This window comes from Ambystoma mexicanum, chromosome 13 (assembly GCF_040938575.1).
Source record: "Ambystoma mexicanum isolate Mex_15411 chromosome 13, UKY_AmexF1_1, whole genome shotgun sequence".
Classification (NCBI taxonomy): domain Eukaryota; kingdom Metazoa; phylum Chordata; class Amphibia; order Caudata; family Ambystomatidae; genus Ambystoma; species Ambystoma mexicanum.
In genome coordinates this window covers 448,441,489-448,468,337 of record NC_090938.1, presented here as the reverse complement: position 1 = coordinate 448,468,337, position 26,849 = coordinate 448,441,489, and the positions used below count along the sequence as shown (strand labels likewise).

General features: G+C 46.2%; 1 protein-coding gene across 2 annotated transcripts in view; it reads left to right on the top strand.

The window, feature by feature from the left end:
* The window catches only part of SMARCD2 (SWI/SNF related BAF chromatin remodeling complex subunit D2), a 1,053,332-nt gene that overhangs the window by 469,096 nt on the left and 557,387 nt on the right, over window positions 1-26,849 (top strand). For both annotated transcript variants that reach the window (XM_069634087.1, XM_069634085.1), the window contains exon 4: window positions 7,723-7,845. In XM_069634087.1, the coding sequence (XP_069490188.1) occupies window positions 7,723-7,845 (123 nt within the window). The remainder of the gene's footprint in view (window positions 1-7,722; window positions 7,846-26,849) is intronic.

Sequence of the window (26,849 nt, the reverse complement as noted above, 5' to 3'; positions counted from 1 at the left end):
GGAAAGATGAAGCAGCGACCACCTTTCCAAATCCATTTTACAATCCCTAATGACCACACTCATGTTTTCATCAACCATATGGGAGACAGGATGCGTCAACCATACCCCCAAATAGCGTAAGCACACTTCACACCAAGCAAACCCCAACCCTGTAACCAGAGTCTTATCACACCTGTTGGACAGGGGCATCACTTCCGACTTCAAACGGTTAATCTTGTATCATGAACAAACGTGAAAATCAGACAAAACCCTCCTTAGACAGGGCAGGGACTCTACCAAATTCTGCAGCACCAGCAAGAGATCATCAGCATAAAGCCAAGCCTTTTGCACCACACCCCAACAAATAACACCTTGTAAATCCGGGTCATTTTTGATGCAAACTGAAAGAGGCTCCATCGCTAGAATGAATAACAGAGGAGAAATTGGAAAACCCTGACGCGTGCCCCGATTCAAGCAAAAGGGATTCGAAACCACCCCATTGGTCTTTACGTCAGCAGTAGGACTGGCATATAGTAGACCAACCCAAGAAACAAAATCCTCACTGAAATTCATCCTCCTCAGCACTGAAAACAAGTAATCCCAACTAACCCTGTCGAAAGCTTTCTCCGCATCAAGGGCAAGGACTGCAGCATTGCAGCCCATCCTATCCGCCATTTCCATTGTGAGCAACACTTTCCTGATATTACTAGATGTACGCCGATTCTTCATGAAACCAGACTGTTCCTCATCAATCAAATCAGGCAAGAACTGTACCAGGCGCATAGCAAGAACCTTGGCAAGAATCTTATTATCGGTATAAGGCTTATCGGGCGATAACTAGCAGGATGATTACAGTCCTTTCCTTTTTTTAAAAAGACCGAGATAGATGCATGTCTAGTACTAGAAGGAAGTAACCCCACCACTTTACTAGACACAAACATGTCTCTTAGAAGCTCTAAGGCCGAGTCCGGGAGGATCCTAGAGAATTCACAAGGGAGCCCATCCGGGCCCGGGGACTTACCCACATTCAGCTCCGAAATCACACTCTTGATTTCATCAATCGAAATCATCCCACCAAGACGATCTCGCTCTGCATCCCGAATCCTAGGCAAGTTAAAATTACCAAAGAAGTCCTCCCCACTACCAGTAATACCAGTCTCATTGCTATACAGCTTCTTGTAAAAAGTCACGAAAAATTGAGTTAATTTTCATGGGATCAAATGTGATTCTACCTTCCCCGTCAATCATAGAAGCAATTGCCGACTCAGACACCCTTCTCTTCAACCTGTATGCCAGCCACCTGTCACAACGCTCACCCTTCTCAAAATAAGTACTTCTTGAGTAGAACAAACCACGTTCAGCTCTCTGTGACAAATAGTCTTCCATTTCTTTCTTACGTTTTTTCAAAGTTGCCAATTTAACCGAATCAGACAGATTAAGCATCAAATCCCGAGAAATCACACTAATACGTAGGTGAAGATCCTGATGTTTCCACTCATCTCTTTTCTGTTTACCACTAGAAAGTCCCAAACAGACACCACGCATACAGCATTTAAAGGCTTCCCACGTGTTTCCCACACTGATTTCATCTAAGCGGTTCTCCATCACAAAACAATTTGCTTCCGAAACAATACGTTCCAAAATGTCATCATCTAGCAAAATACAAGTGTTCAGTTTCCATGAGCAAGTCCTATCACACCTAAATTTAAGTCCCAAATGCAACATAACAGGGGCATGATCACTCAACAAAATATTACCAATATCACTGGAGACAACACCTTCCGACACATTTCCACCAGTAAAAATCATGTCAAGTCTAGAAAACACACCATGAGTACTAGAAAAGAAACTACATTGATGCCTGTCTGGATTCCCAAGACGCCACGCATCTTTAAATTGTGTTCCTCCAAGAGAGATCCAAGCGCCCGATGATGATCAGACCGTGTCAGCCTCCTGACCTGACTTCGATCCAGCATAGGATCAACCACAGTGTTGAAATCCCCCCCCCCCCAAGTACTATATTAGAATTGCTCAAATCTAAAAGGGTCTGCGCAACCATTCTAAAGAAGGAGCCATCATCTACTGTAGGAGCGTCAACAATTCTCCTTAAATTTCAACTAACATTGAAATCATCCTACCATCCTTATCCGCATGCTGACTCAGAAATTTAATAGGTAGCTTCTTCCGAAACAAAATGACAACACCCTGTGACCTTGAGGAGAAGGAAGAACCAAAAGCCGAACTGACCCACTCTTTTTCCAACCTTGGAATTTCATCTGACAAAATATGAGTCTCCTGCAAGAAACATATGTCAGTGTGCATGTCCTGTAACATATGAAACACTTTCTTTTTCTTCAGTAGGTTATTGACTCCATTCACATTCCAAGGGACAATACAGAGATCATTGACTGACCCATTGGAGCGTGAAGACATCATTGCATCAAAAAAGTTCAAAACCATGAAAAGCAGGAACGAAATAACAAAAAACAGAAAGAAGTCACACACTGAAATAAGAACAACAAACAAAAAGTAAAAAACAAAAAAGAACAGATAAGACCACGAAGTCTATTCAGCCTAAATAAAGATTGAAACAACATTTAGAACCATCTCCAAGACCCCCCCCCCAAGGTACAATAAAAAACCATCAATAAAGCATCAAAGTCAACATAACACAAAAAAACAGAAAAATTGCTTAACTGTAACCCAAACCAACAGGGACAACCCACATGAACCCCAAAGCCCCCATCCCCCAATAAAAGCATACCAACAATACAGTATAGAACCAGTCACAAGCAAACATATCAAGGCTATCAATGCTGCAGTATGTCAAAACCTAACTGTAACATAACCATCCCAATCCCCGTGCTTCCCCTTTAGAAAAAACACCCCAGAAAGCTGAAGCCCACAAAATGCCGAAAGACTTAACAAATGCAGTGGAAATCCTTTTCATGAGGGATAAAGCGCAGTGCATAAAATCACAGTACATGTCAGTCAAAAAGCGGGGCACATTCAACATTTCCCAAAATACTCAAGGCAAGTCAGTACCGGACCCACACACTCAGATGTGGACCTGGAAAAGGAATAAAACAAGTACTCCAAAGCGCCAAACTTAATGAAATCCCCATGCATTTCCATGTAGCGTAGTAAATGCACAAGGCCTCAGACTGCCAAGTCCCCACATCGGCCGTCACAAGTTGAATACTGATTCCATTGTGCACTGAGATGAAAGCTTGATGTAGGTAAAGGCACATCCTGTAACACCCGGTCCTCCAGTCTGTTATATGGACAACAACAGCATTTCCTCCCGTGACAACTGTAAACACGTTGATTATGCATTTTCTGTTGATCAAACTGATCAAGTTATTCAATAGTGGCATTTTAAAAGGAGTATTGAAAATGTTTTCAAATGGGAAACCCGCTAGCTTTCCTCATCATCATCATCGTTGTCCCCCTTCTCCACCCCTCTAATAATACTATCCTTGCTCAGTTGCAGAACACATATATTAATAGCGTATTGGTTGGAGGCACGCCCACGAAGGACCCGTTTCTGTCATAGTCACTTCTCATCTATATGGCACTCACCGCCTATCGATCACCTGCGCCCAACCACCAGCAAGCTCCAGTAGAAGTGTGGCAGGCTCTGCACAGTCCATAAAACGAAATAAGATCGTGGATGAAAACGCAGGCCCGATTACCTGACTGGAGCGTCACACGGTGAGCGTCGTACGTCTCCTCCTAGTGGGTCCTTTCCTCAAACGAAGAAGGAAGCAACACGGAGCACCATCCGAGGCCGTAATATGGAACCTTAAGTAAGTCACAAGCGTATCGTGGCGCAATGAATGCTTACAGTGAACGAAGAAGTTCCAAAGCGTTATTTAAAAACTCAGCGACGTTAACAGTCATCAGCGCCAATTTAAAAAAATTAAAACATACTGCAGAAAGTGTCCAAAGATGATTAAAAAAATATATATGATAAAGCAAAAGACTGATCCATGGAGGGGGGTGAGGGAAAATGGGGAGGCACCAGCAAATTAAAGCTTGGTCATTAATCAGAGCTTGTACAGGGTCCGAAGTTCCTTTTCACCCTCAGGAAATACAATAGTCAAAACATTATTCATGTTAAGAAAGGCTCGCAGAGTTAGCTGCCTGGCCAAGTCTTTAGCCCCTCTGAATGGCCTCCTCATAAGCAGATTTTCCTTAGGATAGTCAGGGTATATAAAAACAGATTTACCTTTTGAAAGAGGCATTCCCAGCCATCCTTGCAGCCTTCACCAAACGTTCCTTCGACCTCTGATTCAAAAATGAAATCAAAATATGTCTCGCCATGCCCCACTGGGGTTTTCCAATCCTAAAGATATTGTCAATATCTTCCGACCATCAGTTTGTGACATCTCAAGAGATGCGGAGATACCCTTTTTTTTATTTTTTATTCTTTGCCCAATTCTTTATTTCGACAATCCTTTTTTCAATATAAGGAGGAATAAAGAATAATGATTGTGTCCATTAGGATTGGGTTATTTTAACAAGGATACCCACACTGGTTAAATAGTGGGCAATAATATAGTTGGGTCCTTCACTATCCCAAAGCACTAGTGCATTTGATTACATCAAGTGTTTTTGTAGTATCAGAGGCCACTATAGGCTATTGTAGCCGCTGGGCATTAGAATTAGGGACAGTCTTTTTTTCTCTCCACTTTTAGATAGGCGGTGCACCACCAGCACCCAGGTCATACACTCATTAAAGGGTAGGCTTAGTTCTTTGAAGGGGCTAGGTTTTGATAGGGAGATCAAGCATACCTGTGATTCTATCATTTTTGTGTGGAGTCCTTTTTAGTTGTTCTGCATCTGTGGCTTGCAATTTGTTAGGGGATGTGATTGGCTGCAGTCCGTGAGTACACATGAGAATGCGCTGCGCTCAAGGGGCTTGAGCAAGCCTATAATTCTCTTGACCGCCATCTACGATGTGAGTTTTCTTCCCCTGACCTTTACTGGTGCTTTGTGTGTTGAGCTGAAGTCTTCAGTGCTTGCAGCATGTAACTAGAAACACACGGCAGGTTTTTGTTTAGAACTCTTTCATTCTAACTTTACATTGATCACACAGTGTAGCAGAAACAATGCATCCCCTCCATGAGAATCTCGTGCTGGGGAACGATGCTTCTCAGCTTTGCCTCCTGCTGTGAGATATCGCCGTTCAGGAAGTTGCAGAGTGTATGCATTGTATCTGCTGAAATAGTGGTCACTATAGTCCTGCTAACAGTTTGATGTGACAAAGTCAGCTGGCGTCTTCTAGAAACACAGGATTTACCAAGCATAGATGTAACGAATACCAAACACTTTTATGGACCACTTTAGAAGGCTGCCTGTTTCTACCATGGCTTCCATGCACCACTCTAACAGACAAACTGAATTGCTGCATAATTTGGGCTACCAGAGGGTCCCGGCCAGCACCCAGGATTGTATTGCATTCATAACATGGTTTTGGACAATTGGGACCCACCAACATACAGTAATTGAGCCACTGCACCAAACTCACGTCAACAGTGGCTTATCACGGAATGCCAGTTAACTTCACAGACCTTGGAGACCTTAAATCATTAAACTATTTCTAAGTGGAGTTAAGAATATAGATGTAAGGATTTGAATTACTCCCTTGCAGTACATGAAAGCTGGATTATGTGAATGAAAGTTGTATTGGTTATATGTACCAGAACTGGTCCATTCCTTTTTTATGAGCAATGTTGTGGTGTACAACATGGTCACTTATGTTTACTAACCTCATAGTGGCACAGAGTTTATCTTGGAATTACACATTAGGGTGTTTATGAGAGCCAACATAAAGGCGACTCCTCCGTTGTGTATATGTTTTTCTGTGTGTAATATAAATGACAAATGCTATGATGCAATATTAAATAACTTTTAACAGGTTTCTGGCTGGAAGCAGTGGATTATTTTACCATTGTTTAATGAACATAGCTGACAAATATTGAATACGTGGAAAAGGGAGGGGTAGCATGTGTCCTTTTTTTGCTTGTTGAGTGAATTATTTCTTCCCTATTTGACAAAGGGCCCTGTTCCCAAGAAATGGTGGGAAGTAGCCACATGAGATTAGATGTAGGGGAGTAGCCGCAGAAGAACAGTGTTCACAGACAAGGAGAGGAACATCAGGGCATGAGAGGAAACAGAGTTGGATAGGCACAACCTTCTGACCCTTTTGCCACTAACAGAAAAGAGGCCATGAGGGAGATTAGATAGATAAGGCGATAGTATAGGGAGGGAAATTAATCTTCTAGACAAGAGAGTGAGGGGTGGCCATTAGCACCCTAACGATTTTGTTTTTACCTCTTTATTTATTATTTAGAATAAAATCAAACAAAGAAAGAAAAAAGCATCACAAACATACCCATCATATCAGAGAAATGCAAACAAACATAGTATAAAGTAAACAAGTAACTAAACCTAATATTACTAAAAGTTATAAGGTCAAACATTAATATAATACCACAAACCTCTATTTTACCACAGAATTCCAGACATCAGACAACAACAAACAATACATCACTGACAAACCTTAACACACAACACTGAACAGTAATCTCAATAAACCCCATCAATCTCATACTAATAAACATGCATGCAGCAAATCAACATCAGCCATGTAATTCGTTAAACGAACCCCACATTCTTAAATAAAGCTCCTCTAGCTTTTGCTTCTTCAGCAATACCTTCTCATAGTCAGACAAAGTACGGACATCCATCAGCCAATCATCCACATTCAACTTTTTTCCTTGTCTTCCAGACTTTTAATATCTTCGTAGCCGCTACTACGAATAACCTATTTATCCATTCAGTTCTCATACTGGCCATTTCTCCTCTCCCTTTGTTTGATAACCCTAACAATTTTTTATAAAAAACCATTGTACCAACTCTGGGAGTTGGCGTTTTCTTTCGGTCATCTGTGGGAGTGACATAACTCCTTTAATGTGTTAGTTGAGGTGGTAACTGTATCCAAACCCTTGCTACTATTGCACAGTGAAGAGAAATCGTGTCACTTTAAGGAAAATGTGTCCTTTTTGGCATTGAAGCTTTGGGTCTGCGCAAAGGGAGCTTAATTATACCTCAATTGAGTAAGGGGTGCACCAGTATTGCTCTGCAGGTTCTCATAATGGGTTTGGGCAGGGTTAAAGCTTTTAGGGACTGTCTGCTCAAGTTAGGTGGGGGAAGGCTAGTACCCCTAGGACCAACATCCACTGGCTCGAGGAAGAGCCTTCGCCCTGAGTCATTACCTTGATGGTCCCTAGAACAGAGCTAGGGAATTAATCTCTGTGGCTATGCCACCTCTCATAATACACATTGTAAATGATGATTATTTGTATTGCACAATCCATGTAAACAATCCACTTAATTTTCAATCATGAATGTCTTTCCATGCTTTTCTGTACTCTTGTTACTACGTGCAGCTCTCTGCTGCTCCGTGAGGATAGGTCATGCTCAAAAATTACCCTAAAAAAAGAAATAAAATACTCCTCCCTCTTTTGAAGAAGTCTCCAACCTGGTCTCACTCGAGCAACTGTGTCTGGATATCCAGAAAAGCGCAATATGAAATTGAGTTTAAAGATGATTAATCTGGGCAGGTTGGCCTTTTCTTGTACATTTTACACAGAGATTATGACTCTACAAAAAAAGTGGCTGAGAGCAAAGAATCACCTTAATAAACTTTTTGAATTTGTGTCTCTTTTTTTGAAGATTCGAGACCTTGTTCCAGAGTCTCAGGCTTATATGGACCTACTTGCTTTTGAACGTAAGCTGGACCAGACCATTGCTCGGAAGAGAATGGAAATACAAGAAGCCATCAAGAAGCCCCTGACGGTATCTATTGACTCCTGCTTAATTTGTACACAATTGGTTCTCTGGGAGAAACTATGACCCCTGCTTCCCTTCTCTTTTTTGAATATTCAGTTATCGGTGGGGCTTGGTGAAGGGTTGTGAGGGGTGCTAGGTTAAAATGGAACATATATACCTGCCATAGAAGTTAACAGTAGTAAGTTATTTACCCTTAGTATAATGAAAACGTGTTCTGTTAATCTCTTTAGTGTTACTTTCAAAATGGGGGTAGTACGCAAAACCAGGGTTACACAATACACAAGTGTATGAACAAATATACCAGCAAAGAATGTAAAAGGGTGCAAATGTTCTCACTGATAAAGCTATTATATCCACAAGTTGGAGGCGGTCTTAGAAGGCGATAATCACAATCAAATAATTCTCTCATAATATAATTATAATTGTTTTTTTATAACGCGCTTAATACCAGAGGTTTCTAAGCACAGAGCCAGAATTCGAACCAGTGTTGATATGCATCGTCTTGATTCACAAACAAGCACTTTGCCACTGAGCTATACTACCCATGGACTATAATCCATGTGTTGTTTTTAGATGTTATAATCTAGCTCATTACTAGAGTCAGCAACACTAGTATATCATCAAGTTACTGTATATATTGCATATTATAAAGTGCTGTAGTGGAAACAGAACATAACAACCACATTTATCCATGCAAGTAAATACGTGGTTTGAAATTAAGATTGGATAAGTAGGAACTAAAAGCAGCTCCTGGGTATCCAGCATTATACAGTGACAGGAGCTACCTCTGAAGGATGAGGAACTAGTACAAGAAGAGTACTGCAAATCTGACTTCCACATAAGATTGAAAGATTTCATTGTATCCATTATTCATGACCCCTTATGCTTTAAATGTTGTACAAATGCTAAACGTGATTTCTTACATAAAGAAATTAAGCAAGCTGGTAACCAATCGAAGGCCATTTTCGAAGCGGTTACAAGATTTAGTAAACCATCTTGTTTAGATGTGAATACAGCCGCATCACAGGAACAAGCAGACAAATGTAATACTTTTTTTTAAAGAAAAGGTAAATACGATTTTAGAAAATATAGAACAAGGAAGGCCCCCAAGACGTGAGAAAGAGATGGAGGAGGAAAAAGAACAGGAGAGCGTAATACAGGGAGAGACAGCCTTTCAGTTTCAAATGGTGGATGAAAAGGGGATTTGTATGCTGTTGAGTCAATTAAAACCCACTAATGATCTTTCTTGTGGGATACCAGCATATGCCGCTAAACGGCTAGCAAAAGAGCTTACACCATTTATAAAAACCTTTGTGAATTAGTCTTTACAAGACTCTCAGGTGCCTAAAGCCCTAAAAAAGACATTAATAAAACCACTGCTAAAGAAAGCCAATTTAGATCCGGAAATAATGAAGAACTATCAGCCAGTGGCAAATCTGATGTGGCCAACTAAAATCCTGGAAAAGGTGGCTTGTTCCCAGTTTCAAGCTTACGTAGATAAGGAAGAACTGTTAGATAATCTCCAGTCAGGATTTCGCCCTAAACATGTCACAGAGTCATCTCTGTTAGCTGTACATGATGACTTACTCAAAGCAGCGGACGAGGGGAAATCAACAGTTTTGTTGATGCTGGACCTGTCCGCGGCTTTTTGATACTGTGAACCACCAGATAATGGCTCAACATATTGGGGAAGTGGGAAAAGCATCTAAGGTGAGATGGTTTGAATCATTGCTTAAAGACAGATCACAAAGAGTTATACTAGATGGATTTACTTCCCGGATGGTGGAACTGGAATTTGGGGTGTCCCAGGGCTCCTCCCTAGCCCCTCTCATCTTCAATTTGTATTTTCGACCAGTTTTTAGAATATTTAAAAAGTATAGCCTGCTGTTTCATTCATATGCTGATGACACACAAATATATATAGAACTTCAGGATAGTCAGGATGCCTTCGAACTAATAAATCAATGCATGGAAGAACTTAAGGAGTGGATGACTGACAATCAGTTACAGTTAAATACGGCAAAAACAGAAATCATACTGTTTGATCCTAAAAGTAAAAGGTCAAAGGAAAGACAAAATCCTCCACTATTGATTCTAGGTGAACAATTACAGTATGCTAAAAAAGTAAAGAATTTAGGCTGCTGGTGGCAGGAGAATCTAGGGAGTGAGAGTCAGGTGGGAGCTAAAGTAAAAACAATTTACTTTGCAATTCGCTCACTACGGTGTATATTACCCTACATTCCAACAGAAGATAAGGCGGCTGTAGTGGGGGCAATGACCAACCCCCATTTGGATTACTGTAACAGTTTGTTAGCAGGTATCCCAAAAAAACAAATGGACAGACTGTAGAGAGCACAGAATGCAGCAATCAGAGTAATTGGGAATCTTAGGAAACGGGATCATGTTTCATCAATGCAGAGATCCATACATTGGTTGAGGGTGGAGGACAGAGTCAAATTCAACGCTGCATGTTTGGTTTTCAAATGTCTGAAGGGGCTAGCGTCTGGGTATTTGGCTGATAAGATTATACTGTATCACCCCAAAAGGAATCTACGTTCAGAGGATAAATGCCTCATCTGTAGCCCACGAACGAAGTTCGTATCAAGAGGAGATAGAAGCTTCGGTGCATCCGGCCCCAGAGTTAGGAATAAACTTCCATTAGAAATTAGAATGTATGAAACCCTTGATCTATTTAGGAAGAAACTGAAAACGTTCCTATTTAACTAAAGGTGGAAATTGGCTGATTTAGAACTGCAATGTTAATTTGTTTCTCCGGCCGTTCAATGCTAAACTCTAGTTGCCATCTGCACCCGAATATGGTTCACTCCATCTGGTGCGCTTTAAAAATTCTTCAAAATCAAAATCAAAATAAATCAGATGTGTCAAAGTTTATTTCTCCAGCATAGGGTCTTACATGGATTCATATGCTATGAATATTCCTTGTTGCCAGGCTTGGAATCCTCAGTAAAATAAAGCAGTCCACTTTAAGTTAAAAACGGTATTGTCGCTTGTATAGCCTATGCTGTTACTTTGGGTCATGCCGCCTCAACAAATGAGACTCGTCCTCCTTAGCTCCACCCCTGGTGGCCGTTTTAAGATTTTTACTGCACGTTTTCATGTTGGGAGTCCTCCAGCTTCGCTCCTTGATTTTCTCGATTATTTGCCTATTTTTAATAGTTTTTTCATCAAATTTTCTTCAAATCCATCACTGTTGTGACTTGTCGGCAGCGGGGATCGGTTGCCGGACTCGATCTCACCGTCTGTCGAAAAACACTACGTCGTGTGAGGCTGCAAATCGAGTTTTGGGTCTAGTACACACACCATTTCGGAGGACGAGAAGAAGTGCCTCTTGAAGGCCTGTTCCAGATGCGTTCAGAGTAATGTCTTCAAGGAGGACTGCCACCAAAAGTGCATTTACTGCCTGCACCCGGACCACGACGTGGAGTGATGCCCCATTTGCCAGTCTTTATCCTCTAAAATGAGGAGGGATCACCATCGGAGACTGGGCTCATGGCTGGAGGAATGTAAGGCCTCAGACTCCGCTTCTCTGCGCAATCATGCCTCTGCTTTGGCTAGCAGGCCGAAAGATCCTACTCCCTCTGGCAAGAGGTCAAGATCCTTTGAAGGTGCTTCCATAGGGAAGGTACTTAAAAAGGCAAAGCCGTTGAATGCTCAGACTTCCTCGTCGACAAGCACCACGGCTGCAGCATCTCAGTCGTCTGGATCGATGACCGGCAGGGAGGTAACCCCATTTTAGGATGCCTGGAAATCCTCCACTCCATCACCGTCAACCCTGTGGACCAAAAATCGTTCATCGTCGTCAACTGGGTCTATTCCGCCTGCAGTACCTTCTCCTGGTGCTCCTTTGCTAGGCACCTTTTCAAAAGGTTCCAGAAGAGTGGGGGCAATCTCTAGATCTCTCTTTTCTACCAAAGCCCACAATGGCCGCTGAGCTGCATGCCAAATCCCCTGTGAGGGCTCCCATGGCTGTGTCTCCAGGCCCTGTCTCCGCTCCTAGCATCCTGTTGAAAGAGGAGGAAGAAGTCTTTGGAAGACGCTGATTCACACCCTGTAGAGGGTGGTGTTGACCTGCTTCGACAGCCGGCCGTGCGACCTGCACAACTGCTTCAGCCTGCCCGCCCTACAAGCGCCTGGCCCCATGCTCAAATATTGACCCCTCAGGCTCTGATGCATCCCTTGCCAAGAAATGTTTCTTGGGACATTTTGTCGACTCGCTGCACTCTGGTCTCGAGATTCAGCAGCGACTGCCACCTGGGGCCCCTGGTCCTCCTGTGGTTCCTGGCCGGCCCCTGCAGCCAGTCCACCAAGGCCATCTCAGCCCCACTGGGCTCCGCCTCCTTCAGTTCCTGTGGTCCCAGAGCCACTGCCTGTTCCACGGCCCTCTATTGTAGTGGATATGGTCCTGACAGAAACAGCCACTAATAATGACACCAACCCAGATACAGATGGTACCCAGTGTACGGATGAATTTGACGATCTACGTCCCAGCAGACGGTGAGCCGCCAGTTGTAGACCTACCATCTAGGGACTTTTTCCCGGATGAGGTGAGATCTTTCCAGGTGATGGACTACCCGGTCGCTAAGCTTTTCAACCTAGTGCCGGAGGAAAAGTGAATCCTCCAGAAAGACCGTGGTCTCAGTACAGCTTCTGAATGACATCTGGGAGGACGGGCTACTGGTGATGCGCAGAAGCTCTTTTCCAGGACTACTAAGAAGGAGAGGCTGGAGAAGAAATATAGAGTCCCGGATATGATATGATAAGTCATTTATAACGCGTCTGTACACATGTTTTTCTAAGCACGACAAGACAAGGAAGGGGAGACAAAGGGAGGAGCAAATGATCTTTCTAAGCCTTGTGCAAGTGCAGGGGGAAGGGTGAGGAGAAGTGCAAAGGGGAGAAACAGGGGGAGTGCAATAAGCAAAGCTCAAGTAAATGCTGCTAGGGTGGCCGGTTGTAAGCAAGTGCAAGGAGACAACAGACTGTTGCAGACACAGTACCTAGTGCGTGTTCATTGGGCTACTGGTCATGAAGGAGCCAGGTCCCCATAAGTTTCAGAGGGAGGCCAGGTAACCAGTTAGTGCAGCAGAAAAGAACACCAGCAGGGGAGAGAGAAAGAAGAAGTGACACGGACGGTCTTGAGTTTCTTCCGGAACCTGAGTTGGTCCTGGTCAAGTTTGAGAGAGGCCTGGAGGCCATTCTAGAGGGAGGCACCAGCTGAGGAGAGAGATCCACCCCCCACTCTCAGCCTGGAGAAGCGTCTGACCCTCAGAGAGTTGGAAGTGGATGAGCAGAAGGGCTTGAAAAGGAAAGTGCTTAGGAAGAGAGAGTTGGATGAAGTGTGGTCCCTGGCCCCAGAAGGCCTTGTGGACAATGCAGAGTGTCTTGAACTGGATCCTTGCAGCCACCGGGAGTCAGTGGACAGATTTCAGGGGTGAAGAGACGATCCCTGGGCCTGAGACCAAGGACAAGTCTTGCAGTCCTGCTCTGGATTAGTTGCAGTGGGCGAAGAGTAGAGGCAGGCAGATCTAGATGCCTCAGAGGCCATCCAACACCGGACTCAGCAGTCTCGGCTGCTGCGAGAAAGAGGTTGTCTAATCCTCCACCCTCTTGCACAGTTCCGCCTGACCTGGAGGGAAGGAAGCTGGATGCGGCTGGAAAGCGCATAACCACCACTGCAGCCTCTGCAGTCAAGGCCGCCACCTCCCTAGCCATAATTGCACGCTTTGACAGAGAACTGAAGTTGGGACCCGCCCTCGATTTCCTGCCAGAGGACAAGAAAGTGGCGGGCCATCTTTCACAAGGGGGAAGTGGCATCTGACCATCAATCAAGGTCGCACTTGACATTTCTGACTCTGGGTTCGGTTAGATGGGCAACTGGTCGCCCTACGCCGACAAGGTTGGCTGAGGGTCACACCTTTCAGTCAGGACGTCTAAGCCAAGATGCCAACATGCCTTTCGACATGGATAATCTTTTTGGCAAGGCAGAGGACGGGTCTACTCTTGCCATCAAGTTGGACACAGAGATGGCCCACTTCCTGGCACGGTGCAACAGAGGAGGCAGATATTTCGCTCCCAGGAAGGGAAGGTCTCCCTAACATCGAAGCGGCTCAGCCCTTCCTACCGTCAGAGCTCCAGCTCCACTTCTCAGGAGGCATATAGAGGCTGTTTCCAGGCCTATAGGGGAGGAACCAAGCATCGTCATCTGCAAGCCATCAGGACTCAGAAGGAAGCCTGACCAGGCACGGCCCCCAAACTCCCACTTCAGCACCACAGTGGGAAGCCGACTATCTCAGTTTGTCGGCATGTGGCGCAACATCTCCACTGACAAATAGGTGCTAGACGTCATCGAACAGGACTCTGCATTCCTTCTGTGATGAGATAAGAACAGCAAGGGGCCCAACTCGTCAACAAGTTCAGGCCATGCTGCTGAAAGGGGTGATAGAACTGGTCCAGGGTATACTCCAGATACTTTCTGGTTCGCAAGAAGTCAGGCGGATGGAGGCCCATCCTGACTTGCGTTGTGTAAACAAATTCCTAAAGTCCCAAAAAATCAGGATGGTCATGTTGCAGCATGGAAGAGGGAGATTTCCTGGCAACACTGGGTCTGGAGGATGCATAATTCCACAATTCCAGTCACCCAAAACATCTGAAGTTCCTAAGGTTTGTCGTCCAAGGAAGACATTACCAATTCAAGGCGTTGCACTTCAGCCTCAAATCAGCCCAGAGGGTGTTAACCAAATGCCTAGCCCCAGTGGCAGCATTTCTCTGTTGGAACGGAGTGCATGTCTACCCCTACCTGGACGATTGGCTGGTCCAGTCTCGTTCTCACGCCCAGGCAGCGCAACATACAGTGGTGACGGTACAGACTCTAACCTCTCTGGGATTCTCCATGAACTATCCCAAATCGTGCGTGGTGCCATCCCGAGACGCTCTGTTCCTGGGGGCTCGACTCAACAGTCTCATGCCTGGATGCCCATCAGAGAAAATATGTGCCATCCTAGGAAATGTCCAAAGGCTATCCTCCATCGGAGTGGCGACAGTCCGATCCATCAAATTTCTGCTGGGGATGGTGTCCTCATGCATCCATCTGGTCTCTCATTGCAGACTGCAGATGAGACTGCTTCAGGAGTTCCTGAACTCCAGGTGGAAGCAGACCTCCGGCTCATGGAACATCTCACAGAGAGCTCCCTTCAGGACCCCTGTGCAGCAGGAGACGGTCATGACCGGCGCGTCACTGGAAGGTTGGGGCGCCCACATGGGCCAACTGTATGCCAGAGGCCTTTGGCTCCAGGGAAGAAGGTGTTGCATATCAGCGTCGTGGAACTACGGGCAGTTTTCTGGGCTAAAAATTCTTTCAAGGCTCAGCTGTTGGGAAAGGTGGTCAGAGTCTTCACAGACAACACAACCACCATGTATTACACCAAAAAGCAGGGCGGGATGAGGCCGCCCATGAATGCACAGAACCTTTGACTATGGACCAATGCTCACCGGATGTTTCTAGTCCATTCCACCTGGCTGTCACTTTCCGGTGTTTCCTTCGCCCCTTCCGATTCACTCCAATCCCCCTCCTCCTCACCTGTGAGTTCCGAATGTAGGGTTCCCCCGAACCGTTTCTTCCACAGCTCTTCTTTCCTCTTTCCTTTTTTTTGTGGAAAGGATCTGCCCCAAAGGGAAGCCACCCTGACTTCTGAATAGAAGATCTGGGGGGGCCCCTCCTCCGGTTCAGACCAGCGGGGAAAAAGCCGTAGGCATAAAAAACCCCTAGGTGAAGTACTGAGATGAGATCGGCAGAAGGTGAGTCCTTGTCTGAGAAGCCGGATGGAAGAGGCAGGCAGAGATACGAGGGCTGGCGAACCTGAGAGCAGAACGCAAGAAATACTGAAGTGAGAAAGGGAGTGAAAACTGGAGGAGAAGGAGGAAAATGCTGCGCTCCCTGCTAAACCTGACGCGAGCCTGCGGGACCAAGGGCAGAAGGAAAAACCCAAAGGAAGGGGGAAAGCAGAAGGGAGAAATTCCGGCACCGAGAAAAGGCGCCGAGCAACACACAGAGGGAGAGAAAACTTACTAGCGCTTCAACCCGAAAGCCTGACGCGAGTAGGATGCAACGCGCAGACTTCCGGGTAGGAGCGGCTAATAAGCGATCACCTCCCAGCAGCCGGCCGGAAGACTAGACCGTGACCGTGCGTTGCACGGAGACGTGGCGGAACCGCTAATGGCTGCTCCAACGCCATCGGCTCCAAGCACGCCAGTCGCGGCGGATCATGACAGTATGCCCCCCTCCACGGCCCACACCCCCCGGCTTACCCGGGTGGAGTCGGTGAAACCGCCGAGTCAGCCTGGGTGCATGTACATAAGAACCAGGCTACCAAGAGTCCTCAGAATGGGGGAACCCTTTCCAGGCGACCAAATACTCCAGACGCCCTCGTCGATACCTGGAATCTAGAATACTTGAAACTTCGTATTCCTCGGGGAAAGGTGGTTGGTCTACAGGTAAGGTTAGCTTTCGTTTGCAAGGAGTACCAGAATCCACCGGTCGGAGTAAGGAAGAGTGAAATACAGGATGAATCCGGTGCATATTTCTGGGGAGTTGTAGTCTAAAGGCCACCGGATTTATCTGCTTGACAATCTTAAATGGACCCAGAAATCGGGGAGTAAGTTTGTTCGGATGAACCCATCGTGGTAAATATTTGGTGGACAGCCATACTCTGTCTCCTACCTTCCACTCGGGACAAGGAAGGCGAGATCGATCTGACTGCTCCTTATACCTACTGCGGGATTGTAGCAGACTTTGATGAGCAGACTTGTGTGCGGTGGTTATCTCAGCTAAATGGGATTCAAGCGTAGGTATATTGGAAAAGGATTTGAAAGAGGGAAGCAGTCCTCGTGGGTGTATACCATAAGTGCAAAAAAAAGGACTAAAACCTGTGGCTGAGTGCAAGGAGTTATTATATGCGAATTCCGCAGTAGGTAGGAGGGATACCCAGTTATCTTGTACTCTGTTAACATAACATCTGAGATATTGTTCGAGTGAGGCATTAAGTCCCTCAGTCTGCCCATTTGTCTGCGGATGAAACCCCGAGGAAAGGGCACGTTCGATTCCCAAACGCTGACATAGTGCCGCCCAAAATCGAGAGGTATACTGACTTCCTCGATCACTGGTAATCTTCTCAGGTAACCCATGTAACTTGAAAATATCCCTAAGAAAAACTTCCGCCATGACCGAGGCAGATGGCACTCCGGTTAGAGGGGAGAAATGAGCCATTTTGGTAAAAGAATCTATAGTAACCATCAGACAAGTACAACCCTGAGACGGAGGTAGATCTACAATAAAATCTGTAGAAATATGGGACCACGGTTGTACAGGGGTCTCCGATTGTTCGAGGAGGCCATAAGGTTTATGAGTTGGATTTTTGTTCTTGGCACAGGTCAAACAAGCTCTACAATGTCTCTTGACATCTTGGGCAAGAGTGGGCCAGAAAAAGGATCGGGAAATAAGATCTAGGGTACCCTTGATCCCTCTATGACCTGCTGTCACATGGTCGTGGCCCCAACGTAGGATCCCAGATTGTAGGGTCTTGGTGGGGATGAACAATTTCTGACCCACCAGCAATAGACCATCTGACCATCGGACCTGGTGTTGTTGGTTCCGAGGTATCAGAGTCTCTGTTTCAGACGTAGTAACCGTTCTGACCTCTTGAAGAAAGGCGGAGATCATACCCACGAGACGGTTCCTAGGAAACATAAACTCAGGTGTGGGTTCTGGTAGTAGATCGGGGACGTTGCACCTAGATAACGCATCTGCCAAACCATTCAAGGTTCCAGGTATGTAGGTAATGATGAAATCGTATTGACTAAAGAAATGAGCCCAACGTGCTTGTCAAGAGTTCACACATTCCATGTTCCTGAGGATCCGTAGGTTTTTATGATCCGTGCGTAAAGTGAAAGGATGCAGACTTCCTTGTAGTAGGTGTCTCCATTCTCGATCACCGAATAATTCTTCTGACTGATAGTGAGGGTTTTTGAGAGGTAAGCCACAGGATGTTCCTTCCCGTCTTTAGTCTGTAGAAGAACCGCTCCTAGGGCTCTCGCTGATGCGTCTGCTTCTACGATGAAAGGTTTGGTTTGATCTGGCTGACTTAAGATCGGAGCAGTACAGAACCTCTCTTTGAGTGTAAAAAAGGCTTGGTCCGCTTGTTCTGTCCAGAGAAAAGGTCGTGATTCCTTCTTGAGAAGGGCGGTGATGGGTAGAACAATTTGTGAGAACTGACCTATGAACTTCCTATAAAAGTTCGCCAAACCTAGGAAGCGCTGAACCTCCTTAAGGGAAGTAGGAGCTGGCCAGTCCAGGATAGCCGACACCTTCCTGGGATCCATCGTGATGCCTTCAGAGGAAAGGATGTACCCTAAATATGGCACGGACGAGATTTTAAAGAGACATTTCTCTGTTTTGACCTTTAAGTGTTGAGAACGAAGACGGTTGAGTACTGTCTTCAAGTGCTGAGTATGTTCTTGATGAGAGGTTGAGAACACTAGGATGTCATCCAGGTAAACGATGGTATTCAGAAAGAGTAAATCCGAGAATAGACGGTCCATAAAGCGCTGGAAAACGGCTGGTGCATTAACGAGTCCGAAGGGCATAACCCTATACTCATACAGACCAAAAGGTGTTCGGAACGCCGTCTTCCATTTATCCCCTTCTTTGATACGGAGGAGATGGTAGGCGCTTCGTAAATCCAATTTGGAGAAGACCGAGGCGTTTTGTACGGCCTCAAGAATGTCTGAAATAAGCGGCATAGGGTAGCGATCCCGGATAGTGACTTTATTAAGGCCACGGTAGTCTATACACGGTCTTAGTTCCTGAGAATCCCGTTTGGGTATAAAAAATAACGAGGCTCCCGCAGGAGACCGTGAAGGTTGAATGAGCCTATTAGTCAAATGAGTGTCCAAATAGGTACGAAGGGCCCTCTTCTCTGTCATGGATAACGAAAACATGCGCCCAAAGGGTACTAGAGCATCTGGGATCAGCTCTATGGCGCAGTCTTCTGGCCGGTGAGGAGGCAGGTCCAGGACCGGAGTTTCCTTGAACACTTCTTGGTATTCCGACAATTCTGGGGGGATCCGACACACAGTGCAAATGTTCTTATCTTCAGAAGTAATGATTTGCACAGTGTCGGCCTGCGGCTGAACGAGACATTTCTGTCTACAAAAATCTGACTCGAAAGCCATCGTGTTACGGTTCCAGTCTATAGTTGGATTGTGTCTCCTGAACCATGGAATCCCGAGAATAATAGGGAAATGAGCCGCTCTGATGAGATCGAATTGTATCAGTTCGGAATGCTGAAGGATGGTTGCAGTTAGGAATTCTGTGGACTGAGTAATTGGTCCGGAGGAGAGTGGGGTACCATCCACCCCTTCCACCTTCTGAGCGTCTTCACGTTGCAAGAGGATGAGACCTTGCTGGTTGGCCCATACAGTGTCCATGAACACCCCCGCGGCCCCGCAATCAAGCAAAGCCATAGTGGTAAGGTCTACGTGTCTTATCTTCAACTGGATAGCTACTACCATGAGACGCGCATCCGTTGCTGGGACTTGGGGCGATACGGTAACAGAAACATAGGGACTAAAGTTTAGACCTCGGACACTGGTCCCCTTTAGGTCCGAGGTTGATCGTTTCCCGCCCGTCTAGGTGGTACAGCTGGGCAATTTCTTAATAGATGGGTATTAGAACCGCAGTACATGCATAGGCCAGATTCTCTCCGTCGTCTTCTTTCCTCTGGTGTCAACGGAGGCCGAGCTGTTCCGATCTGCATTGGTTCTTCCTTATGGCACAAGTATGGGACGGAAGGTAGAGAGGAGGCTCCAGCGGGATGGGTGACTGGGGTCCTTTGCTTCCTCCTTTCAGCCTTTCGTTCAGAGAGTCTATATTCTATCTGCAGAACTATCGACATGAGGTCTGATAAGGTTGTGGGTCGAGCTATGCGAGCCAGCTCATCCTTGAGTTCCTCCCTAAGACCTCGACGAAAGAGGGTATACTGAACCCGTTCCGGCCACCCTGCTTCTGTAGACAACCGTTTAAACGAGGAAATGTAGGAAAGCAGGTCGCTGGATCCCTGCTGTACTAGCTGTTCAGCCGCTACAAGTGTTATGTCGGGCTGTTCGAATGTCTGTTTCAGCACAGTCAAGAAGGCATCATAATTCCGAAGAACTGGGTCGTTGGATGTGACAAGAGGTGTAGCCCAAGCCAGGGCATTGCTTGTCATATTAGACACCATAAATCCCACTTTTATGTGGTCTGTGGAATAGGTCTGTGGACGAAAGGCAAAATGGACAGAGCATGCTTCCAAAAATTCCTTCAAATGTTTAGGGGCTCCATCAAACTTGCCGGAGGACAAGGCCATGGGAGGTAAATCAAACTCCCGTGCTTCTCGGTGAGTGAACAATTGCTTCAGGGTGGCATTCTCAGATTTGACGTTCTGTAGTTCTGTGTTCATAGCCTGAACCGCGGCTACCAACTCTTGTAACTGTTCCGGGGTAGCCATCTGAATCTTTTGGCGTTGCAATCTGTCAGTTTCCGGTGTTTCCTTCGCCCCTTCCGATTCACTCCAATCCCCCTCCTCCTCACCTGTGAGTTCCGAATGTAGGGTTCCCCCGAACCGTTTCTTCCACAGCTCTTCTTTCCTCTTTCCTTTTTTTTGTGGAAAGGATCTGCCCCAAAGGGAAACCACCCTGACTTCTGAATAGAAGATCTGGGGGGGCCCCTCCTCCGGTTCAGACCAGCGGGGAAAAAGCCGTAGGCATAAAAAACCCCTAGGTGAAGTACTGAGATGAGATCGGCAGAAGGTGAGTCCTTGTCTGAGAAGCCGGATGGAAGAGGCAGGCAGAGATACGAGGGCTGGCGAACCTGAGAGCAGAACGCAAGAAATACTGAAGTGAGAAAGGGAGTGAAAACTGGAGGAGAAGGAGGAAAATGCTGCGCTCCCTGCTAAACCTGACGCGAGCCTGCGGGACCAAGGGCAGAAGGAAAAACCCAAAGGAAGGGGGAAAGCAGAAGGGAGAAATTCCGGCACCGAGAAAAGGCGCCGAGCAACACACAGAGGGAGAGAAAACTTACTAGCGCTTCAACCCGAAAGCCTGACGCGAGTAGGATGCAACGCGCAGACTTCCGGGTAGGAGCGGCTAATAAGCGATCACCTCCCGGCAGCCGGCCGGAAGACTAGACCGTGACCGTGCGTTGCACAGAGACGTGGCGGAACCGCTAATGGCCGCTCCAACGCCATCGGCTCCATGCACGCCAGTCGCGGCGGATCATGACACTGGCAGGCATTAAAAACACCATTGCAGACTTTCTCAGCAGGGAGCTGCGGTCCTGCCACGAGTGGGAGCACCAGCAACCTCAAGCCTCTCGGATGTTCAGTAAGTGGGGCCAGCCTCAGATCTACCTGTTTGCATCAGCAGCCAATACCAAGTGCCAGCTGTTTGCCAGCAGGTATCTTCGGGCAAGGAGTCTGGGGGCACCTTCCCCTTCCCGTGGAAAGGCCTGTTTCCTTACGCATTCCTGCCAATTCCGTTGCTCCTGCGTGTTATCAACACACTCAAACTATCCCGCCGCAAGATGATCCTCATTGCACCAGCATGGCGCAGACAGATCTGGTACACAGACCTTCTTCACCTGTCATTGGCTCCGGCCATTAAGCTGCCTCTTCTTCAGGACTTGCTATCCAGAGAGGGTGGGGCAATCATGTCCCTGAACCTGTCCGCCTGGCTCCTGCAGCCTTAGAACGTGGGCATTTCCTGCTGCCGTTGGAATGCAAGAAGATTCCAGCCAAGACCAGGGCTGTGTCTACACTTGCATGCTACAAACACAAGTGGAAGCGCTTTACAGTGTGGTGCCAGTCACAGAAGATCTCTCCACAGTGCTTCACAGCGCTGCAACATCTGTCTTATCTGCTCTCCCAGGCTAAAGCTAGCCTGGCCCGTGCGTCCATCAAAGTGCACTTAACTGCGATATCCCGGTATATACTCGGCTGCTGGCAGCCTCACTGGCTTGTGAAGGAGTTCCTCAAGGGCCTCTTCAGAACATTCCCTCTGGTGAAGGATCCTGCCCCAGCGTGGGAGTTGGTTGTGGTCCTGTACAAGATGACGGGTGCTCCGTTTGAGCCTATGCATCGGACATCCTTGAAGATCCTATCGCGGAAGACTGCCTTCCTAGTGACGATCACCTCGGCCAGGCGTGTTGGCGAAATCCAGGCTCTATCCTGTAAGCCTCTATATTTGTCTTCATCAATCCAAGGTGGAACTACTTACTCATCCTTCCTTTATGCCAAAGGTCCTGTCCCACTTTCATTTAAACTAACCTTTGGTTTTACCAGTTTTCTTTGCGAACCCTTATACGCTTTTTTGCATTCACTGGGCATGTTGCGTGCCTTAAAAATCTATGTGGCACTCACTAAAGGTTTTTGAATCAACTTTGGACCTGTGTACATGGAAAGGCCCTGTCGAAGGCCTCCATCTCCAGGTGGCTCTCTGGCTGTATCATGCATTGCCATCAATTGGCCAGCAGAACATTGCCAGGCTGGCCGAGAGCTTGTTCCACCAGAACCATCACATTGACTACTGAGTTCCTTTCTGGTGTTCCCCTGCTGGATATCTGCAGGGCTAATACGTGGAGGTCTGCTCACACCTTCGCGAGATTTGACTGTGTCAACAGGGATTTCAGGGAGAAGTATTGTGTTGGACAAGAAGTGCTTGGCAACCTGTTTTCTTGAGGTGAGTGGGTTCCAGGGGCAAGTCATATTGCCTCTGTTGAGCCTTGCTACCTCCCGTAGTTATAGTTTATGTACTTCTGTATAATCGTATTCATAGAATGTGAGTCCATATAAGACCCCATGCTGGAGAAGGAACAAGTTACTTCCCTGTAACTCTTGCCAGCATGAGGCCTACATGGATTAACATGCAAACCCTCCCTCCTTCCCCTCTATGGCTCATCTTGGGTCCTTCTGTTACTTTACGTGCCCAACCAAATCTGAAGGTGGCCTCTAAGGGTGGAGTTAAGGAGGACAAGTGTCAGTGGTTGGGGCAGTATGACCCGAAGTGACAGCAGTAGGCTATACAACGACAATGCAGTTGTTAGCTTAAAGCTAAACTACTTTATTTTACCAAGGATTCCAGGCCTGACGACGGGAAATATTCATAGCATGTGAATCCATGTAAGACCCTTGCTGGAGAACAAGAGTTACAGGTAAGTCACTTGTTCAGTACAGATTGTTCCAGAAGCACAAAGTTAAATTCACATAGGTGTGTTTGTTCCGCATCAGTTGGCCTAGGGAGTAAAAAGTAGCTCCTGTTAGCTGATGGTGTCAAGCTAACCAGGGTCTTTTAGGCTACAGGCAAGAGCTAAATAGCACCCAGCTTCCCTCAATTTTGAAACCTATAAATACATACTAAAACATGACATACATTGACAAGAAACGTAACAGTGAAGCAATTAAGACACTCTACAAATGTGATGAGCCATTCTCTAGTACAAGTTTAAAAGCTTAAGTGTGACGTGTTGATGATGAATATAATAGTTATCCAAATGCAGCATTCATTGCCTGCCTAGATCTATATCAAAGTATTGTCTATATGGTTCATTATTCCTGCTCAATTTGACCATGCATGTTCCTTCTTTAGGGCCATCTTCTAGGAATTATATGAGAAAGCATCAATTTGCAGACCTTGCAGTTAATTATTGGTAAGGACTACTGGTTGGAGCAAATTCCTGTAACACTTAGGTTTAGAATTAGCACATGCGTCATGTTTGAGTAATTTTGCTGACCCCTATGTGATAACAGGTTTGGTGCACCCCCCATATTTTGTTTTAGCAGGGTCTAAATCTTTACAGATTTACTGATATTAACCGTCAGCTTTGAAACTGGATCATGACTCATGAGTAATGACTCATACCTATTTGGATGGTGTCATAGGTGAAAAAAGAACAAAGTACAAGAGACACAAAATGTCAGAGAGCATATCTTTATACAGAAGCCCAACTTCTTTGGGTAGAAAAAACAAAAGAACAGACATTCCCAAGGCTGTGTAAGGCTGCCTAACTGAAGGACGAGTCGTAGAAGAGTGAAAGATGGTAAGAGGGTATTTTAGGGGTGATTTTCCTGTTCCTTATATCACTCTTCTGCTAAGAATACTTTCCTCTTGTCCTAGTGGCTTCCTGCAACCCTCATTACCAGGCTTAGGTTGGAGGGGGATGAATATCTGTGGGAAGAGCAACCAACCTAAAGCCTAATGGTTCTTGGGAAGCAATTTCAAAATGGAGGAAGAAATCAGTCAGTGAAACAAGGGTACCTAAACTAAAGGATTTGTTTTCCTACGTCCAGTGTCTAGTTCCTAATCTACTCCACGTACTCCCTAACAATGCGCATCCCTGAAATCGCTCTCAGTTTCAAGGAAGATTTAAGTGCCCCACCATATTTCTTTGTCTTGGACTTTGCAGATGACTCTGATATCAAGAAGACTTCTGGGACTCAGAAGCCTTGATGATCTCCTACCTGAGCAAGACATGTTGCATTACCCCTTTTGTCCTAGAGGTCTGCTTGATGCTTTACCGAGGCACAAACTGTAGCTCATAGATTGTGCTATTGGTCTTCTTGATGCTTTTTCTTTTGCCTTAGGGGATCATTTAACCTACCTAGGTATTTGTGGGGTTTTAGTAATAACGACCCACCCAGCCAAGGGTTTCTCCAACGATCCATGTCTTTAGTTGATGCTGATGGTTTTACAGTTACTGTCATGGTCTGGGCAAGAGCAACCATCAGCTTGCAGTTCCCCCCGTATGATGAAGATCTAACCAATCCTTTTTGGGCTGATTTTCCTGTGGGTCCTTGCACCTCAACTCACCACACTCCAAGTATGACACCATGGGACTATCTTCCTTCTTTTCCATGAAGCATTTCTTCTGGGTGGAACTACCACCGTTGCCCTGGAATGGTAATCAGGGTGCACGGTATTGGGCATCTATGGAAAGGACTGGGAGAGCTCTGTGGGATCTCACATATGCCACATGGAAGGGTTTGCATCAGGTAGCAAGTGGCTTCACCTGGCCCGTAGAGTCCCTCATTCCCCCTCCATTGCCCTCTCAAAGGCTACTTCTTCACAGAGAAATGAGTCAGTGATCACCAAAGCAGATCTTACAGAGTGAGTCTACTGCACTTGTCCTTGTTGCTTTGCTGACGTAGCCGGCAGATCAGCGGACGTCTATTCTTTTTTTCTGATTCCTCAACATTCTTACCTGGCTTTTGCCTTCTCTTCCCCTGCCTATGTTGCTGTTAAAGGTTGTTTTTTTCTGTTTATGGGAAATGCATGCATCACTACTCAGCGCAGGACCCACACTCCCTTTGCGGATCACTTTCATGTGGCCTGCAAATACCTTCCCAACTGGGGCATAAGAAAGAGACTCTTTTTCTAGGAATAAATCTTCCATGCGCAGCCTCTGGAATATCTGAGCAGTTTCATGGAGCCACTTAGTATTCTAAGTAACTGACATCCCAGTGCAGCGACTTCTTTCTGAGAGTAGCCGCACCTGGTAAGGATCGGTCTGATCAGCATTGTCATCTCCACAGAATTTGGGGATTCTCCTTCAGAATCTGTTTCATATTCTCAATCAAGGCCAGTTCCGTTCCAAACGTGTCAATGGGATTTTATACACTGAGGGTGGATTGGTCTCCAATATCAACCCAGACCTCTTTGACTCACTATTCTGTAGCGTCAGCTTGCTCAGATATTTCAAACCATTGTCAGCGTTGTCTAGACACCCATACTGGTACCCTCTCAACTGACTGCCTGGACTCTGGTGTCTTCACCGATTTGAACTCAGGCTTCAGCCACTACATTACAGGCTGCATGCAAGGATGTCTTCTTTGAGCACTTCCAGACATTTCCTAGGCTACTTCTATGACGGCTTATATGAAAGGCCTGAATAAGAACCTTCAACCTTAGCCTGATCTGGTTTCGCCACCATATCCTCCTCCTCCACTGCCATCTCTGGTGCAGCTGGCTCTGGTCTCTCGACCGGCTGTCCCAGTCATTTGTTCACCCATTCAAGTGGAAAAGCCAGTTGAGTCTCAAACACTGCACCCTCGTCATCCTGATTCTGGAGATGGTTCGGGTCCTTTAGATTCATGGTTGGCGATGATTCCCCTCAGGATGCAATCAATGGCAGCAATGAAATTATTCTTCAGTTTGTGCTTTTCGAGAGCGAGTCAAGGGCGTGGCAGACTTTCTGGGCTTGGCAGCAACTGTAGAGCCTGTTGCAGATGCAGGGGATTTGGCGGGTGGGCTGGGTCTCAGGGCCATTGACATATCTGGTATACGACTTCAAAAGGATGTTCTTGCAGAATCTGGGACGTTTTGAAATAAGCCCCATTCCATCGCTCACACCAGCAAAGAACTTGAGGTGCAGCACAGACAGCATCTCTCTGACTTTACAATCTCACAACACACCCTATGCCTTCTTCTCTGCTTGTGACGGTTGCGTCACTCGTTCACAAGGGTTGTTTTCCCTCTGCCTCTTCTTCAGCGTTGCCCTCCAATCCTCAGAACAAGGAGTATAGGTTGATAGGCGGTGGGGGCAAGAAGGTCTGTTTCAATTCTTCATTGCAATTGGGACAAGCCAATAGTAGTTCTTTATTGGTCTCAGCTAGTGTACGTCTTTGGAAGGTGCTAGCTGAATTTCAGCAGAACCTGCCACAGTATAAGCTGCAGATATTCAGATCTGGATGCCAGGACATCACTGAAGACCTCCTAGACGGCTCTGCTCACCAAGACCTAGACGGCTCCGCTCACTATCTCGACACAGCATCAAGCTCATATGCATTAGTGCAGACATGCACAGGTCAGCCTGGCTTTGGCCCAAACATTTGCAAGATTAGATTCTTGATCTACATTTTGAGGGAGCAGCATTATTGTACAGCTCAAAATATGACAAGCTCACCCAG